Source organism: Macrobrachium nipponense, chromosome 3 (assembly GCF_015104395.2).
Source record: "Macrobrachium nipponense isolate FS-2020 chromosome 3, ASM1510439v2, whole genome shotgun sequence".
In the NCBI taxonomy this organism is placed as follows: Eukaryota; Metazoa; Arthropoda; class Malacostraca; order Decapoda; family Palaemonidae; genus Macrobrachium; species Macrobrachium nipponense.
Window position 1 is genome coordinate 28,497,449 of NC_087202.1, and position 18,746 is coordinate 28,516,194.

Sequence of the window (18,746 nt, forward strand, 5' to 3'; positions counted from 1 at the left end):
CTCAGTCCACGGATCTGTTATGGATGTCACAGTGAAGGTTACTAGTTTCTGCAGCTGAGTCATTAGTTATATATATATATGGAGAAGAAAGAAATTTTTGGCTTAGAAAATTGATAAGTATCAGAGAGAGAGAAAAAAAAAGGTGGGGTGGGCGTATGCAAGATCCGGGGAACTGGTTGCTGGATGTACTTTCCTATTAGATTTTTTGATGTACTTGTCCGAGAAACTTCCCGAGTTTCAGAAAACAATTTCTCCTTCGAGAAAGCTTACGATAACATTTCGATTTTGATTATTCGGTAAGTAATATCAAGGGGAAATATACCAGGAGGTTACACTTGAAAATCTTTAGCTAATACTATAAACCCGCGCGTGAGTTTAGTAATAATCTGACATTTTTAACTTTCCCACGATATACGCCAATCGCTCTACTTTGGCTAGTTGCTAACCTCTTAAGTAAAACAAAAACAGATCAAACGTAGTTTCGCATTATTACAAGTTTTGAAACCTTGTAATAAAAGTTAAAATTGTGTATGATTAACATAAACTTGAAACATGACCACTGAATTTGAGGAACTTCATTTCTGGTTCCTAGCTAGAACGTTGTTTAATTAATCAAAGATATGTATGTCTCAGTTTATTAAAAACAAGTATCAAATTTATCACTCTTGTATTACTTCTATACCTGTAACTACTATTGCAAACGTAATCCCCCTTACTTGCAAGGCATTGTTCTTGCAAACTGCGTTTTATTCTAGAGTTTTTTTATATATTTGTTTCCCATTTTAGTTTTCAGCAGATATCTCGTCTATGTCTTAAATTGTTGTGTAGAAACTTGACCTCCATTAAATTTTTTTACTCCAGGTCTTACCAGTCATTCTCTGGCACAACGGTTCTGTTAACTCATTGTATATGTTTTAATTTTTCGTTTTAAATATCTAGTAAAACTTTGCATTTGATCTTCCAAGATCTTTCACGGCGCTGTATTAGACATTGAATTAATTCAAACAGCCTTGCGTTTTCATTTGTGAAGTCAAGCCCAAAGTTTTCTACAATTTTAATTCCTGCTGCGACCAAATCATGAATGAACTTTCTAGCCATATATTTAAATCGTCGAGACTTCGTTCAAACATGATGGAAATGAACTTGTACCATTCTCTGTTGGTAGGTGTTAGGATCCCCTGGACTTGTACCATAAAAAATCTGAGATAAGTTTAGGAAAAATATTTTTAGTACTCTTTATACTATTTAGTGGAGATCTCTAACTATTTAGTAAAACCAGACTAAAAGTCTAGTGTAACCATATCTTGAGAGAGGGTGGAAAGACATGTGCGCTGTATCTGTAAATTCCTACAATTTTCATTTGAAATGTGAGATCGAGTGGAAATGAAGACGAAATATGCCTTATGTCTTGCGATTAAACTCGCTAAGTTTGACTAAATACGTAAAATCATCAGTCCAATATATTGCCCATATAAATGAAGCGTAACAATGACATAAATCTGCATCCTAACTGCATCTAGTAATATTGTACTTTATGTATACACAGTATCCCTAAATGGGCCGAATGAATACTTAGAAATTTGCCGGGCTGAAAGATGTAATGTCTAGAGCCTACAATCTGGAAGGTGGTTTGGGAATATATTGAAATATTTTGACACATGTTGAGAAGGGAATTGGAACGACCACCAGTAATGTATAAATGATAAATGAGAGAGTAATAGAATGCACGATAATGGCTCGTGCGTGGAAAGGCTCCCGGCGGGAAATCGTAGCGGAAGGTCATGGATGGAGACCTGGATCGAATGGGAAGGTTCACGGAACAGAAGACAGAGTAAGTAGATTTGGTTGATTTGGATAAGTTGGCTGACGCCAGCACACGCTCTCGTCCTAGACTAACAAGGAAGGCATTGCACATATCAACTGTAAAAGGGAGAACCTTGGCTTGAAACGTTAATGATTATAATGATTATTGAAAGTTTATAATTTTTATTTAAAAAATAATCTCAGATCAACAAAAGTACTACTTTAATACTGATTTCAAATCAACAAAAGTACTACTTTAACACTGATTTCAAATCAACAAAAGTACTTCTTTAAGATATCCGAATACCGTTACTCCCTTCGGTGCTTTATACTTCTAGTTTCAGGGTAATCTGCAGAGTTAAAAATAAACTACCTTTTATAATTTAATTCATCCTTTTTAATGGTATCAGTAGAATACCAAAATTATCGTCTGTGGACAATTGACCACATGATGCACGGTTTTATCAAAGCAAAACCTTTATATTCGATTTGGCAGATTCATTATTTTTCTGTTTAATATTTCGAATCTATCAGACGGGGGTTAATACCCACACCTTGCTCACGAGCTGTCTAATTTGCTCTAAATGTAAATGTACTGAAGCACTCCTGTCAGCCGTCACTAGGTCCCACAGGTAAGATTTTTGTCTTACTCATAAGTTGTAGCACAGTTTTCTTGAATGGCATTGCTTTTAAGTCATAACCATTGTGAACAGATGCCCTTAGTTCCTTTCCATGCATTTTTACCTCCAGGGACTGCCTATTGTCACTGTCTTCCTATTTTATTGTTCTTATTAATCTCTATGTTCATTTGTTTGGTTTTATGTACAGCCCTCCACAGGGGCATTCCCTCTCCGTCGGGCCCTTGTTGTACGTTTTCTATATAAGTTGTTTCTTTTTTTATTTTTATCATAATTGTCTTTTAGTGTTTTCTCATAAGTATCGTAGCTCCTGCAGAATAAGAGAGTCATTGATTCTTTTTTAAATTTGCTTTCCTCTTGTATGATGTTCAATTCAGGCGGTATTTTGTTGTATAGTCTTAGTGCGCAATGTTCAAACGCCCTCTCGCCTGACCATATGCTTCACTTGCATGTATAATCACAATATTCATTTCAGGTCTGCTAGATATGTGAATATATTAAAATTATTTATGTTTACAATTATTCTTTGCATCATTTTTTCTTAATTGTTTAGAATGCATAGAAATATTTTCGCGCCTTACATTAGTGGTTTTCCTTCGTATCTTGCAAAGAGAACACAACCATTTATTTTTCTTGTACAGTACTCCGGGGAAAATGCTACGACTATCTAAATGTTAGATTAGGTCAGCCATCTTAACTTGTAATATTTTTCCTCGGCAAGAACAGTTTCAAACTTTCAGAACTGCTAGAATATATTATTTCCCGTTAAAGTTTTACGAAGATCTACGGGTGTTAATACTACAACTTTAGAAATCCCATTAATTGCAAATTAACATCGTCAGATCTCATCTATGGTATGCATAAGGTAATGTTACGGAACGATATTAATTCTATCGTTAAATAGAGCTATTAGAAAACAAAGGGATGAAAAATTTCTGATGTGAAATAACAGCTTAGGTATGTTACAAAACCTCTAGATTATATAATGTAATTTGTATTTCCCGGGCAATTGGGTATGAAGAAAACACTTTTATTGATAGCATTCGCTATTTTAGTGCTATAAATGTTTTAAAAAGATTAAGAATCCTAAAAGGCAGTCATGCCGGTATATTTATTATAAAAAATATTAGTATTATAGCACCCTAAAATATTTGAAAGAACCAAAAGCATTTTGTAACTGAGAAGGTTCTCGTAGCTGCACCAGAGGTCTGCCGTTTACCGACCGTACGGATCCCTCCGAGTTACATCAGCGGTTCCTTTCCCACACGTGCTTGGTGCGGTGAACGTCGCATCTCCTCCTCTAAGAAAATGTTGTCCAAAGCAAGGTTTTTGGCTACAAATTTGTGCGCCATTAATGGAAGAAAGAACATATCCCAAATACTTCAGCAGGTCAGTATTAGTTCGTTGTAAATATAGCCGAGATATGACGTGGGTCGTTGTTTCACTACGCGCTTATGAATGCAGACGATGCGCGTCCCGAGCATGGCGCCGGCTACTCATGCTAACCTTGATTAGAGTAACCCTAGCATTTCCCGTTTGTTTCTGCCATGCTTATAAATTGCTATTTCGTCGAAAAATTAATACGTTCAATGGTTTATTATGGTTACAAATAATGATCCAAGTGTAGGCTTGGGCTATTAGATCCTGGGAGCCCGAAGGTCATTAGGTACTAGGTAGTCTGTGGCTATACAGAATCATCTCCCTAGCTACTATACCCTAGCAAGGTAGTCTCATGTCAAGACCGGTAGGCTATGAACTTCAAAGATCATTTCTAGCCTTTGGCTTTATTAGATCTTTCCGTAGAGGGTTAATGCAGTCGCTGTGCTTAGGGGTGCACTAAGCCATTGCTAAAGGGTGTTTGCTGCGTCACTTACACAGTACCTGTTACCGAGTGCAACTAAAGGTTTATTTTTACCACGAGTTCCACCTGCATCTTCCTCTACTTCACCTCCTTTTTCTTTTATTATGCTTTCCAAACTATGGTTTTCATATATACCTAGCTAGCAATATCGTTGAATGGCCGAAGTGGCATTTGATAAAAATTTACAAATAATAGAATGCCTCATGGGCATGGATTAGCTTATTCAAATACGGAAAATAAAATTTTTATTGGTAATTCTATACAATAGCTTCGCCACTAATAATTTTTATATATTTTTTCTGATGAATTAGGTACTTAGTGCTTTATCCAAAGCTGCCTTTTTTTGAGGAGGAGGAGGAGGAACAGTATTTTTACCCTTTTTGTTCCTCCATTTTAACAATGGCACATGTAGAATTATCAGTAAACAAGGCCACCAGATAACCTAAACAAGCCACCTAACCTAACCTAGTAGCTGTATCCTTACCTAGTGTGGGGGGCGGCCTTCACCCCCCCCTGCAACCCCCCTCTTACACAGCCATATTGAATATAAGAGCCTAAAACCCTTTGTGTACTTGCTTAGGTTGGAGGGTAATGATCCAATACTTTAAAATTAATTTAAAATAGGCAATAGGGGGAAACATCACAACAGGCCAACCCTCATCACGGTAGACGGGTCTTATTCACTCGATATTTAATTGGTGAAACATGAATACAATTGCAACTCTAAGCATACCATTAAAAGACTGAAGTTTCGTCAACTATTGTGATATATGAAAGCCCCATACGAACTAAATAAGCATGTGAGCTCTTCGTAAAAATATGTTTTCAAGGCAGTTTTGAAATCCAATATGGCGGCTACGTTTTGCATGGACGGTTCTCATCAGTGACGGCCACCATCTTTCCCCAGCCTTCCCAGCACTCATTTGAACAATGTTAGCGTATGTATGTAACGTTTATTGATCTTACTCAAGATTGCAGTTGTAATCAGCACAATAAAACAACATTTTGTTGCCTATATTAGTGAAAGTATGAAACTTGTTATTCCCGGGGTTATGGTTTGGAACTGGAATTCATTCTTACCTTGTAACGCGGTCGTTTCTCCTTACTGCCATCACAACTGAAACTCCACAGTGCTTATTTGATTGTTATTATACACATTTTGGTCTCAGTTCACTCCACATTGCACTTTAAACCCGTTGCTGTTCCTGGTTTCTAAGCGCGCGCGCCATAAACACAATTACAAACAGCAGACGACGACAGACGACGAAACTGCAAAGTTTTATTCCCTAAATTGTTTACTTTACTCGTTATTTAGTTTAAATTTACATTGTTATTTAAAAAATTTTTTATTTAATTCATGTATATTATCCCTTTTTTGCAACCAAATTACCCCGAAAAATTACAGATATTTCTAACGTAGATAAAATCAAATGTTTCTAACGTTTTCGTACATCTGGACTGCCGAAAACCATAGAGGAACGATAACGGAAAAGTGCATAGAGGAACGACTACTTTTTCTTTTTTTTTTTTTTTTTGCTTTTTTGTTTTTGCTAGCACTTTTCATTGATTTCAGTCTTTATTAGTATTTTGAATTTCTTAAATAATCGTATGCCAGAAATAAATGTAACCTTTAATGTTTGCATGCTAAGAATGGCAAAATCATCGTTGCCACATTAGTGGAGGCTTCACACATACGCCGTTCCATTATCCTGTTAAGCGTCCGCCCCTGATGAGCTCGCTGCTAACGTACCGTCACGCTTTTTTGTAATCAGCGATCATAGCACTGATGATAGTTTTTCAAAGTTAATATTGATTTTTATGCTTGTTATTCATACTGTAATTAACTGTAGGAAATTCTCTCTCTCTCTCTCTCTCTCCTCTCTCTCTCTCTCTCTCTCTCTCGGAGTCCAGTCACTCGGCAAAGAAAAGTCATCTTCACTCCCGCAATTGGAAGAAAAGTTTCTATCATCACTGGAGGATTCAGAACTAGAGCTCTCATCATCAAATAGGTTATCAATATCACACTCCTCATCTAGTATTTGATTGATCTCACCTAAAGAAATATGCCTCCTCTTTGGGACATTCATTGTGAAAAGAGCGAAATCCAATTTGTCTCGATAAACGCCCGAAGCGTATTGGAAAAGAAAACCAACAGGGACAGGCAGTTTTCTAGCATAAGCGACCACCAGAAAGAGTTGCCAGGCTGGAAATAAGTTTCCCATGTGCTGAGAGTGTTACCAATGATGTTCCTACACTTTCTATACGAGTAAACGTATTATTACGGGGCTGACGGCTTGACAAGCACAGTTAAAGTCTTGAACGTAATATCCCGTTGAAGGCGCTACCGAGTAGATCGCGGTAAACGTATTATTACGTGGGTGACGCTTATCAGGTTATAAACTGTTTCCATGAATTTCTAGTTGTTCATAGTAATGCAATAATGATTAAAATTGCTTTAATGTTTATGTATATATACTTCCAATACATAGCCTAATTTCACCAATTTCAACATTTTGTGTGTAGTCTTATACCCAGTTAGGAGGGTCAACACATACCGAATGGCAACAGAGAGAGAGAGAGAGAGAGAGAGAGAGAGAAGAGAGAGAGAGAGAGAGAGAGAGAGAGAGAAGGAAGGCGGAGGAACGAAGAAGAAAAGGGATGGCGGTGGAGGGGGGGGGGGGTGGGGGGTTGGGGAAGGGTAGGTGGAGCTTTATACGCGTGTTCGTATCCATTTCTGCATAATGGAGTTTTTGTCTCTTTGGTACAAGGACAAGTGTCGTTATTCTTTACGATTAGTGATTCACGATACCCTTATAAATTACGGCACTGGGTGTAATGCACTATAGCAAAATCTCGTTCTGTTAAGAGTGTTCGTTACAGAAATAGGTATTGCCCAAAAACCTGCTTGCACTGTCTCTGAAACCCATAGTAGACATGCTGCTTAGGGTAAAACATCAAAGCAGGCCACGCAGGCCACCTACCACAGTGCAAGCCACCCTCCGAAAAAGTACATTATAACGCGTCCTGACACCCGAGTATGGGCATCAGTCGCGACTTGTTGTTGGTGAAAAACAAAAAGGAGCTAAAGACCTCTACTCTCCTTTCGAAGTAAGTATTTTCCCCAAAGTTAGAAATTGAAGGTTAAAGGGGCCAAATTTTAAGATTTAAACAGATTTTTAAACAGAGAATACTGAAAATGGCGCCCACACGGCAGTGGAAATCCTCACCAAAACGCGTTCAACATTTTTAACTTACAACTCGAGGTATTTAGAAGATTGACGCCATCTCGATGTTTACGGAGTAGCTTGTGTCAATAAACTAACCATTTCCTGTGATAAATCCGCACACCACTTGTACCCACAGACGCTGGAGCACTTTTATCACAACAATCGAAACACGATTCATCTCAACAACAAGCCAGGCGTAAACAGCTGTTGGGGTAGAAGATGACGAGAAAGCGTGCTCTTGGCTAATTTTTAAAAAAAAAATAAGTAGTAAAACATCAATATTTTATACTATTTGATGATGATTAATTTTTGAAAATATTCGTTATTGAAAAAGTAACTCGACTCTGACTCAAATTTAAGTAATTATTTTCTGAATTAGAACGTTCTTTCAAGTTCTGTATTATGACGTCACGACATCTTGACTTTCGTACCTATTGTAAATAATTGCTATACTCAACTGTCATTGCAGAACAGTTTACCAGTTATTCATGCAGATTGTTATCAGCTATACATGTAATTGTTATAATCGTAATGCGCATATATATCTTTATTATTTACTTTTTGGATATATGAAGATGTTTTACTGCGGATTATCGCCGTAGTGTGACGCAATCGTTTTCGGTCCATGGGCCTCTTGTCTGTTTTCGCACCATAAGATTATTGGGGCCGAATTTGCAATGACCAGAAAGTCGTTAAAAGAGGAAAGTTAGCATTGAGGGGCATATGTTTTGACTGAGAAAAATACAAATTTATTCAATAGCTGCTTGTAAAAAAATACTTGGTTATAAAAACTTGATTGACAACTAAGCAGCATGTCTACTTCTGGGTTTTCAGAGACAGTGCAAGCACGTTTTTGGGCAATACCTATTTCTGTAACGAACACTCTTAACAGAACGAGATTTTGCTATAGTGCATTACACCCAGTGCCGTAATTTATAAGGGTATCGTGAATCACTAATCGTAAAGAATAACGACACTTGTCCTTGTACCAAGAGACAAAACTCCATTATGCAGAAATGGATACGAACACGCGTATAAAGCTCACCTACCCATCATCCCCAACCACCCCCCCCCCCCTCCACCGCCATCCCTTTTCTTCTTCGTTCCTCCTTCCTTCCTCTCTCTCTCTCTCTCTCTCTCTCTCTCTCTCTCTCTCTCTCTCTCTCTCTCTCTGTTGCCATTCGGTATGTGTTGACCCTCCAAACTGGGTATAAGACTACACACAAAACGTTGAAATTGGTGAAATTAGGCTATGTATTGGAAGTATATATACATAAATATTAAAGCAATTTTATCATTATTGCATTACTATGACAACTAGAATTCATGGAAACAGTTTATAACCTGTTAAGCGTCACCCACGTAATAATACGTTTACCGCGATCTACTCGGTAGCGCCTTCAACGGGATATTACGTTCAAGACTTTAACTGTGCTTGTCAAGCCGTCAGCCCCGTAATAATACGTTTACTCGTATAGAAAGTGTAGGAACATCATTTGGTAACACTCTCAGCACATGGGAAACTTATTTCCAGCCTGGCAACTCTTTCCTGGTGGTCGCTTATGCTAGAAAACTGCCTGTCCCTGTTGGTTTTCTTTCAATACGCTTCGGGCGTTTATCGAGACAAATTGGATTTCGCGTCTTTCACAATGAATGTCCCAAAGAGGAGGCATATTTCTTTAGGTGAGATCAATCAAATACTAGATGAGGAGTGTGATATTGATAACCTATTTGATGATGAGAGCTCTAGTTCTGAATCCTCCAGTGATGATACAAACTTTTTCTTCCAATTGCGGGAGTGAAGATGACCTTTTCTTTGCCGAGTTGACTGGACTCAGAGAGAGAGAGATTAAAAGAGAGAGAGAGGAGAGAGAGAGATTGAGAGAGATAGAGAGCGAGGGGGGGGAGAGAGAGGAGAGAGAGGAAGAGAAGAGAAGAGGAGAATTTCCTACAGTTAATTACAGTATGAATAACAAGCATAAAATCAATATTAACTTTGAAAAACTATCATCAGTGCTATGATCGCTGATTACAAAAAAAAGCGTGACGGTACGTTAGCAGCGAGCTCATCAGGGGCGGACGCTTAACAGGATAATGGAACGGCGTATGTGTGAAGCCTCCACTAATGTGGCAACGATGATTTTGCCATTCTTAGCATGCAAACATTAACGCATGCAAACATTAAAGGTTACATTTATTTCTGGCATACGATTATTTAAGAAATTCAAAATACTAATAAAGACTGAAATCAATGAAAAGTGCTAGCAAAAACAAAAAAGCAAAAAAAAAAAAACGTAGTCGTTCCTCTATGCACTTTTCCGTATTCGTTCCTCTATGGTTTTCGGCAGCCAGATGTACGAAAACGTTAGAAACATTTGATTTTATCTACGTTAGAAATATCTGTAATTTTTTTTTCGGGTAATTTGGTTGCAAAAAAGGGATAATATACATGAATTAAATCAAAAACTTTTTAAATAACAATGTAAATTTAAACTAAATAACGAGTAAAGTAAACAGTTTAGGGAAAAAAATAAAACTTGCAGTTTCGTCGTCTGTCTCGTCTGCTATTGTAATTGTGTTTATGGCGCGCGCGCTTAGAAACCAGGAACAGCAACGGGTTTAAAGTGCAATGTGGAGTGAACTGAGACCAAAATGTGTATAATAACAATCAAATAAGCACTGTGGAGTTTCAGTTGTGATGGCAGTAAGGATAAAAACCGCCGATTACAAGGTAAGAATGAATTCAGTTCCAACCATAACCCCGGGAATAACAAGTTTCATACTTTTCACTAATATAGGCAAACAAAATGTTGTTTTATTGTGCTGATTACAACTGCAATCTTGAGTAAGGATCAATAAACGTTACATCACATACGCTAACATTGTTCAAATGAGTGACGGTGGGAAGGCTGGGGAAAGATGGTGTCCGTCACTGATGAGAACCGTCCATGAAAAACGTAGCCGCCATATTGGATTTCAAAACTGCCTTGAAAACATATTTTACGAAGAGCTCACATGCTTATTTTAGTTCGTATGGGGCTTTCATATATCACAATATGTTGACGAAACTTCAGTCCTTTTTAATGGTATGCTTAGAGTTGCAATTGTATTCATGTTCACCAATTAAATATCGAGTGAATAAGACCCGTCTACCGTGATGAGGGTTGGCCTGTACTGATGTTTTCCCCCTAGTTGTCAATCAAGTTTTTATAACCAAGTATTTTTTACAAGCTAGCTATAGATAAATTTGTATTTTTCTCAGTCAAACATATGCCCCTCAATGCTAACTTCCCCTCTTTTAACGACTTTCTGGTCATTGCAAATTCGGCCCCATAATTTCTTATGGTGCGAAAACAGACAGAGGCCCATGGACCAGAAAACGATTGCGTCACAATACGGCGATAATCCAGCAGTAAAACATCTTCATATATCCAAAAGTAAATAATAAAGATATATATGCGCATTACGATTATAACATTACATGTATAGCTGATAACAATCTGCATGAATAACTGGTAAAACTGTTCTGCAATGACAGTTGAGTATAGCAATTATTTTTTACATAGGTACGAAAGTCAAGATGTCGTGACGTCATAATACAGAACTTGAAAGAACGTTCTAATTCAGAAAAATAATTACTTAAATTTGAGTCAGAGTCGAGTTACTTTTTCAATAACGAATATTTTCAAATTAATCATCATAAATATGTAAAATATTGATGTTTTACTACTTATTTAAAAATTAGCCAAGAGCACGCTTCTCGTCATCTTCTACCCAACAGCTGTTTACGCCTGGCTTGTTGTTGATGAGAAATCGTGTTTCGATTGTTGTGATAAAAGTGCTCCAGCGTCTGTGGGTACAAGTGGTGTGCGGATTTATCACAGGAAATGGTTAGTTTTATTGACACAAGCTACTCCGTAAACATCGAGATGGCGTCAATCTTCTAAATACCTCGAGTTGTAAGTAAAAATGTTGAACGCGTTTTGAGGTGAGATTTGCACTACGTTTGAGACCGTTTTCAGTACCCACTGTTTAAATCTTAAAATTTGCCCATAATTTCTAACTTTGGAGAAAATACTTACTTCGAAAGGATAGTAGAGGTATTTAGCTCCGTTTCTCACCAACAAGAAGTCGCGACTGATGCCCATCTCTTGTGTCAGGACGCGTTTTTTATATGTACTTTTTTCGGAGGGTGGCTTGCATTGATGGTAGGTGGCCTGCTTGGCCTGCTGTGATGATCTACCCTAGCCAAGTATCCAACAAACTGATCCTTTCGACGACCGTGTTTAGGCAACAGATTCTTCAAATCCTGCCACCGCCTTTTTATATGATGTATTTGTTAGAGCAATTGGCGTTAGATCTTCGACTGTGGGGGTTTTGTTTTTGGGTGTAAGTATTGTTTTTTACTTAAACCAGCTTCAATGCGTTTTCCTGCCCTTCAGTATGCTGTTTAAACATTCTGCCAATTCTTTTTGAAGGTTGTTACTTTGTAAGAGTAGTTTGAACAGAACTGGCTTCATTCCATCTGGCCCTGGTGCTTTATTTGCCTTCATTTTCTCAAGTTGATTTTTTACATCATCATCTGTTATGTTTCTTCCATGGGTCTATCTGTCTGTTAGGTCATACACTCCATGCATATGTTCCCTTAAAGATAGGGTAAAAAAACTGCATGGTACAGGGGTGGACCATGTACAATCAATGTGTACAACCCCAAGAAAAGTACATTATAACGCGTCCTGACACCGGAGTAGAGGTCTTTAGCTCCGTTTCTCACCAACAACTAGTTGCGTCTGATGCCCATCTCCGATGTCAGGACGCGTTATAGTGTACTTTTTTGGGGGTTGTACACATTGATCATACATGGTCCACCCCTGTACCATGTGGTTTTTTACCCTATATGGCATTTCATCTGCTGTCCTAATCTTTTCACTATTTCTTCCATTTGATGTTTGTACTGTTCTTTCTTGCTTTCATTCCATATCTCTCCTATTTTGTTTTCTTTTTGGCATGTTGTTTCCCAGAATTTTACCAGCCCTTTCCCTAGGTTTTCGTCCTTCATCTCTTGCTTATTTTCTGATGTGGTCTTTCCTGTCAGCATGTCTATATACTATTCCCAGATTTTCCTGTCTGTTTTTATCATTCATTATCTCATTTCTAATCTTTCTCATATGCTTTCTTTATTATTATCTGTACTTTTTGTTTTTGTTTAAGATATGTTTCTTCATACTAGTATCTTTTTTTCTGCTATTCTTGTGGTTTTCCTTTTCAATTTGTTATATATCCTTCTCTGGCTTATTTCTTTATTTCTTTGGTGACCCATACTGGTTCTATTTCTTCTTGCTTTCCTGTCTTTAACCTTCTTTTGATTATCTTCTCTAGGTTATTTGTTTTTGCTCCATTCATTTTTTCTTCCAACTGGGTTAGATCTCCTTTTCTGTCTTGTTGGCTTACTTTATACTCTATATATTCAAGGTATTTCCTGGTAGACCTCTGTAACTTTCAAATATTTGATTTCTTTTGTTTCATTTCTGAATGTTTTCCTTACTTTAGTGTTCATTCTGAATTGGACCTTTGTGAGGTGATGGTCTGATAAGCCATATTCATATTTTCCCTCATCTATCTCCATACATTCATAGTTTATATACATATTTTGGTTGACTAGGGCAAACTCTATAGTGCTGTTCTGATCTCCTCTACTCCAGGTTATCTCTCCTTTGCAGCTGGGATCTCCATTTAATAGCATTAGGTCATATTTTTCCATTAGGTCCATAACATATTTTCCAATTTGGTCAAGTTCTTGTGTCCCTATGAAACCTAAATGCCCATTGAAATCCCCAAGGACAATCACAGGCAGGTCTGTGGCTTTCTTTATTGCTATATGAAAGGCGCTTATTATTCTTTTATTTCTTTTTTTATCACTAGTTGACATATAGACCAAGAATAGACCAGAATTGTTAAATATTGCTGTTCTATAATTAATCTTTAATATTCGAATGTCTTTGTGTTCTGACTTTTCTTTTTCCATCTGGATCTCTCCTTTGGTTCTATACATTATTAGTAATCCTCCTCCTTTGGTGTCCTCTTCATCTCTCGTTGAGTCTACCACTCTGATGCTAGTTGGGAATAGTAATTTTTGCTATTTAAGGTGTGTTTCTGTGATGCACATAATTTTCTTTTGTTATCTCCACTAGCTCGATTATCTTTGCTTTTATTTTAAGATTTCTTTATGTATCTTCTGTCTTGCTCACTATCTTTTCACTTTCCCTATTTACAAAATTGCTTCTACCATCTAACCATTTATCTATCTTTTGCAAACCACTTTTTCTTGTAGGTCTAATAGTCTAAGATTGTTACTAAAGTTACGTTCTTCACCTACTTGCCCTAAACTAATTTCCCTTTACTTTCTTCCTCGGAGCTGTTAACATTACTACTAGATATTCAATTTTCTCCTAACTAAATTATTTACACTCCTAAAAATATTATTACTCCCTATCTCTAAATTATTTACAATTCTATCTACTTTACATTTTCCTACTTCTAACTCATTTACACTTCTTACAATTCTGTTGTTTCTATCTATATTCCCCTGGACCTTACAATTCTATTGTTTCTATCTATTCCCCAGGACTTCCTTTTTAGAGCATTCTAGTCGTCTGAAAGTTTTCCCTGCTTCAGCTCTCCCTTACTTATGAACCATCCTTCCTCTGTTTTCAAGGCAGTTTGGAAATGACGGAATTGCCGGGCTCTATATAATCCCTTATCACTGTTAAAAGTGTCACTTTGTCCCTACTTTCTACAGGAACAGCAAAGAAATCTATTCTCCCTACAAATCCCCCCAAACACCCACTGGCCTGTCACTACTCTGCCTACATTATATTTTTCCCTTCCAAATTTTGCTCTCATTGATTTCAGCAGTTTTGCCTGGGCCACCAATCTTACCTTTTCGACTCAATACCCAATGCACAATAACCTCACGAATGAATGAGCACCAATCATTTATAGTTTTGTGAGAAATTCTTAATTCATTTTCAACAAATTTATAACTAAATTTAACACCAATATTATTATATACAAGTAAAAAATTAGATTCTATATCTAAATGAGACTTTCAAACCAAGTTCCCTTAAAAATGGATACGTAAAAACTATCTTTTTTTCACTTTCTTCTTGTTTTTCAATATAACATGCCTTGTGTCACACCGAACTGCTTTTTTGTTAATATCAAGTCGGCACTTAGAACCACGGGTGGGGCGAATAGTGTCACTTTTACTTTTAATAACACCGTGATCTTGGCAGTACTTTATTATTCTTTCGATGTTACCACAACAATAATGCAAAACAAAATTTTATAATTTAAATAACAATTGTGACAAGAACTTTGGAGCAAATCCACATAAATTGATGTTAAGGTAAATGGTAAATGAGAAACTGCACCAGAAGTTGAAGGTTCACACGACTCCATGGCCCTCAAAAGACTGAAAAATTAGTGGTGGAAATTGTGTGAAAAGTGTTAGTTTCCTAGTAAAACTGTCACCTGTTTGGGTATTCAAGTCATATGTTTCTAGTTTTGTTAAAATGCGAGTCCCAAGTAAAATGTGGATAATCATCATTGGTTAAAAACTATGATGTGTGGTTGACGTCTTGCCACGTAGAAATTGTACTTCAAGTTTCCATTTATCACTATTTTTGTTCCATTGAATTTCTTCTAGTTCTTTTACCATTAATGATATATTAATGAGATTTTGTTTTTCAGGGATCTGTACAAGGAATCCTCTCCCAGAAAGATGTCTTCAGTGTTCAGTCAAGACAAAAGTATGTATATTTTGTACAATTATTGGTTACACTCTTAAATTGGTTGATTGAATACTACAGACATCTTCATTGCCATTAGTTGCCAGAAGAAATAAAATTCAAGAGGTACTTTTTCTTGCAAATTAATAGGCGCACAGGTCTTGAAGCATTTCAAAATAGAATCTAGCATAAAAGATGTACAAAATCATACATTGCAATGCACCTGCTGAACAAAGAGACAGTTAAAGTATAACAGTATTTACGTATGTAAAAGCAGTAACAATTCACATTAAGAATAAAATGGGATTTCACTAAATATAACATTATAAAATGTAAAAATCAAATGCAATACAGTAACAAAGATAAAAATCTTTATCGAGTCAATGTTTGGTGTGCTGAGTTAGTAATGACTAATGATAACCATATTCAACAAAATCAAAAGAATAAAGCTTATCACACATACCTCATTGTGGTGAAGCACACCTAACTTGAGAGAGGGGAGGGAGCGTTTGTATTTTTGAGGAATAATGAATGAATGATTTTAAGGTATCAGGTGTTTTAATATTGTTGAGGAGAGAAGGAGAATAGACAGTAAAAATGTAATTGTATATATATGTATGTGAAAGCAGTACCAATTAACATAAAAAAAATAAGATGCAATTTCACAATAAATTTAACATAATTACAGTAATAAAAGATGAGATGGTGTTTGGTGTGCTGAGTCTCTCTCTCTCTCTCTCTCTCTCTCTCTCTCTCTCTCTCTCTCTCTCTCTCTCTCCGTCTCTCATCTCTCTCTCTCTCTCTCTCTCTCTCTCTGTGTGTGTGTGTGTGTGGTGAATAATGTGTATATCATGAATATTGTTCCAAAGAAGAATCTGCGAATCAGTGAATCCACAAATCCAGAATGGCAGAATGGGTTTGGATGACTTTATAAAAATGAATATGTAGGGGTAACAACCTAACTGGTGGCGACATCATTTACAGTAACTATCAAGTAGACAAGTTTTTAAAACTTGCCAATTCTTAATGGTGGCTTCCTTAAGGAAAAATACACATTTTCATTCCTCCATAAATGAAAGCTGCAGGTTATTGGCAAGGATGAATGAATCTAATAAAGGGCAGACTGCAAAACTTTTTGGAATAGGCAAAAGTGATGTCGGGTACTGGCGAAATCATACTTAATGCTTATACAATGAAGTAATGCAAGTTTTCTTAACCTAACCTCATTAATTTACAAGAAACAATATCTCAAATTATGTTTCTTCTAGCTACTAATAGCAATGAAGCTGTCGGTAGTACCACGACCAACGGTAGTCTAGGTAAGGTTTCAATCAGCTGTGATTTTGAGAATGTCAGCAACATCATGTGTAAATGGTGTATGATGGCAATCTGTATATTCTGTAATAGTCACAAATGATGATAATGGTACATGCAAAATACTGTAATTGGGTGTTGCAAGCAAAACAACCTTATATTTAAATCATCAGTATTATAAAGTTTTACTTTTTAACCTTTGCAAATTATCCCTTTTCTTAAAAAAAATATTTCCGGTATTAGAATTACAGATAAGAGTTTGTAAACATACTATTATCTTGCTGTGTTTACATTAATATTAATTTTTGTACATGAACTTCCCTGGCAGATATATACTTAGCTATAGTCTCCGACGTTCCCGACAGAATTTCAAATCTCGCGGCACACGCGACAGGTAGGTCAGGTGGTCTACCTTACCCGCCGCTGGGTGGCGGAGTGTACGAACCACTCCCGTAAGCTTGTCAGATTTTTCTCTGTCGCGGGAACGATAACAACTGTTGTCGGTTTCCTCTCAATAGTTTTTTTCGATTCTTGCTTGCCTGGAGTTAATTTGGACTTCTTTTGGTGACGTATTCGCTTTGTTTGGCTTGGCATACGCTGATTGTGGACCGGTTTGATTTTGAGTTTTGATTTTCTTTAACGATGTCTGATCTAGAATCGGTAGTTAAAACTTCGGTTTTGTTTAGGGTTTGCGTGAATGAAGGATGTAAGGTGAGGTTGCCGAAAGCTTCGGTAGACCCCCACACGGTTTGCATGAAATGCAGGGGGAATGAATGTGCTTTTGCTAACCCTTGTAATGAATGTAAGGGATTGAATGAAGAAGAATATAAGGCTCTCTCTTCTTATGTTAGGAAGTTGGAACGTGATAAGAGTGCGTAAGGCTTCCTCTAGAAGTTCTAGCAGATCTAGAATGAGTGAGTTGGATGTGGATCCTAATAGTACTAACGTAGAATTAGAACCTTCTTCCCAAGTTGCAGCCCCGGCTCCCCGCACCAGAGCCGAAGATTCGCCTTCGGAGGCGGCAGCTCTGAAAGCCAAGAATCGTTCTATGGATCAGAAGATTCGTCAGTTGGAAGGTAAGGAAGTGTTAGTGATCAGTGCAGTGTCCCCAGTGTTGTGGAGGGTGCGTCTGACCGGCTCCTAGTGCCTCTAGGCCTAGACCTCTTCCCAGACTCCAGTTCCAGTGGAGTAGGAAAGTCGAAAGCCGCAGGAGGGCTAGGGAGAAGCCCCCACCGGTCAGGCGTCCCCTCGGCAGATCCTGAAGTACGCTCCCAGGCTGCCTCGGATCGCTACAAGAAGGAGCTCCTACGCCAATGCTTCTCCTCTTCGTCGTCTCCCTCTCCGAAGAGAGGTTGGAACTCCCCGGATGCGTCGCGCCCCCGTTGAAGAGGGCTTGGAAGGCTCCCTGCAGTCCTTTGGCTTCTAGTGAGGTTAGGTTTTTCCCGGAAGAATCGTCGGTGGAGGCGAAGAAACCCAAGAAATCCTGTGATCGTTCTTCTTCTCGCGCTCGGCGCCTGCTTCCGAGGAAGAACAAGAAGGATTCTCCTACGAGAGTACTCGCGGGACTTCAAGCTCAGATCACGGCGCTAGCAGACTCTCTAGCAGTTAGATCACGTCGGAAGAAGGACGTTTCTCTTCCGATCAAGAGATCTAGGCGCCGCTCTTCAGAGGATCGTTCTCCTTCATATGGGGAGGTTTCGTATGAAGGTGGGGGCTCGCGTGAGCGCCCTCGCTCGCGTGAGCGCCCTCGCTCGCCTGGCTCTCTCTCGATTTCAAGACGCCAAACATCGGTAGGACGCTCTATGGAGAAAGAAGTTTTTTCTTCAGATTGGATTCCCGCTTCCGGTAAGCGCACTGCACCTGCTCATCACGCGATTTCTTCAACTCCCTCGCGTGAAACTTCTCCTCAGCAGCCTCAAGATTCTAGAAGGCGCCCTTATACAAGTAGGCGTTCTTCTTCCATATGTCCACTCTCCTCGAGTGTCGGATCGTGAACTTCTCTCCTGACAGGCATCTAGAGTCTGGTAGGAGTCGTGTGCATGATAGACGGCCTACTGTTAGCCTCCGCCTCCCCGCAAGGTAGGCGCCAAGAGCCTACTGCACATAGATCTCC

The 18,746-nt window shown here is 38.1% G+C and overlaps 1 protein-coding gene across 1 annotated transcript in view; it reads left to right on the forward strand.

Annotated features, from left to right (window-relative positions):
• Positions 1-3,641: 3,641 nt before the first annotated feature.
• Positions 3,642-18,746, forward strand: part of LOC135221677 (heat shock 70 kDa protein cognate 5-like) — a 42,902-nt gene continuing 27,797 nt past the window's right edge. Inside the window, 2 exon segments of the mRNA XM_064259405.1 lie at positions 3,642-3,830; positions 15,282-15,340. Of these exon segments, the coding sequence (XP_064115475.1) occupies positions 3,750-3,830; positions 15,282-15,340 (140 nt within the window). The 5' untranslated portion in view covers positions 3,642-3,749.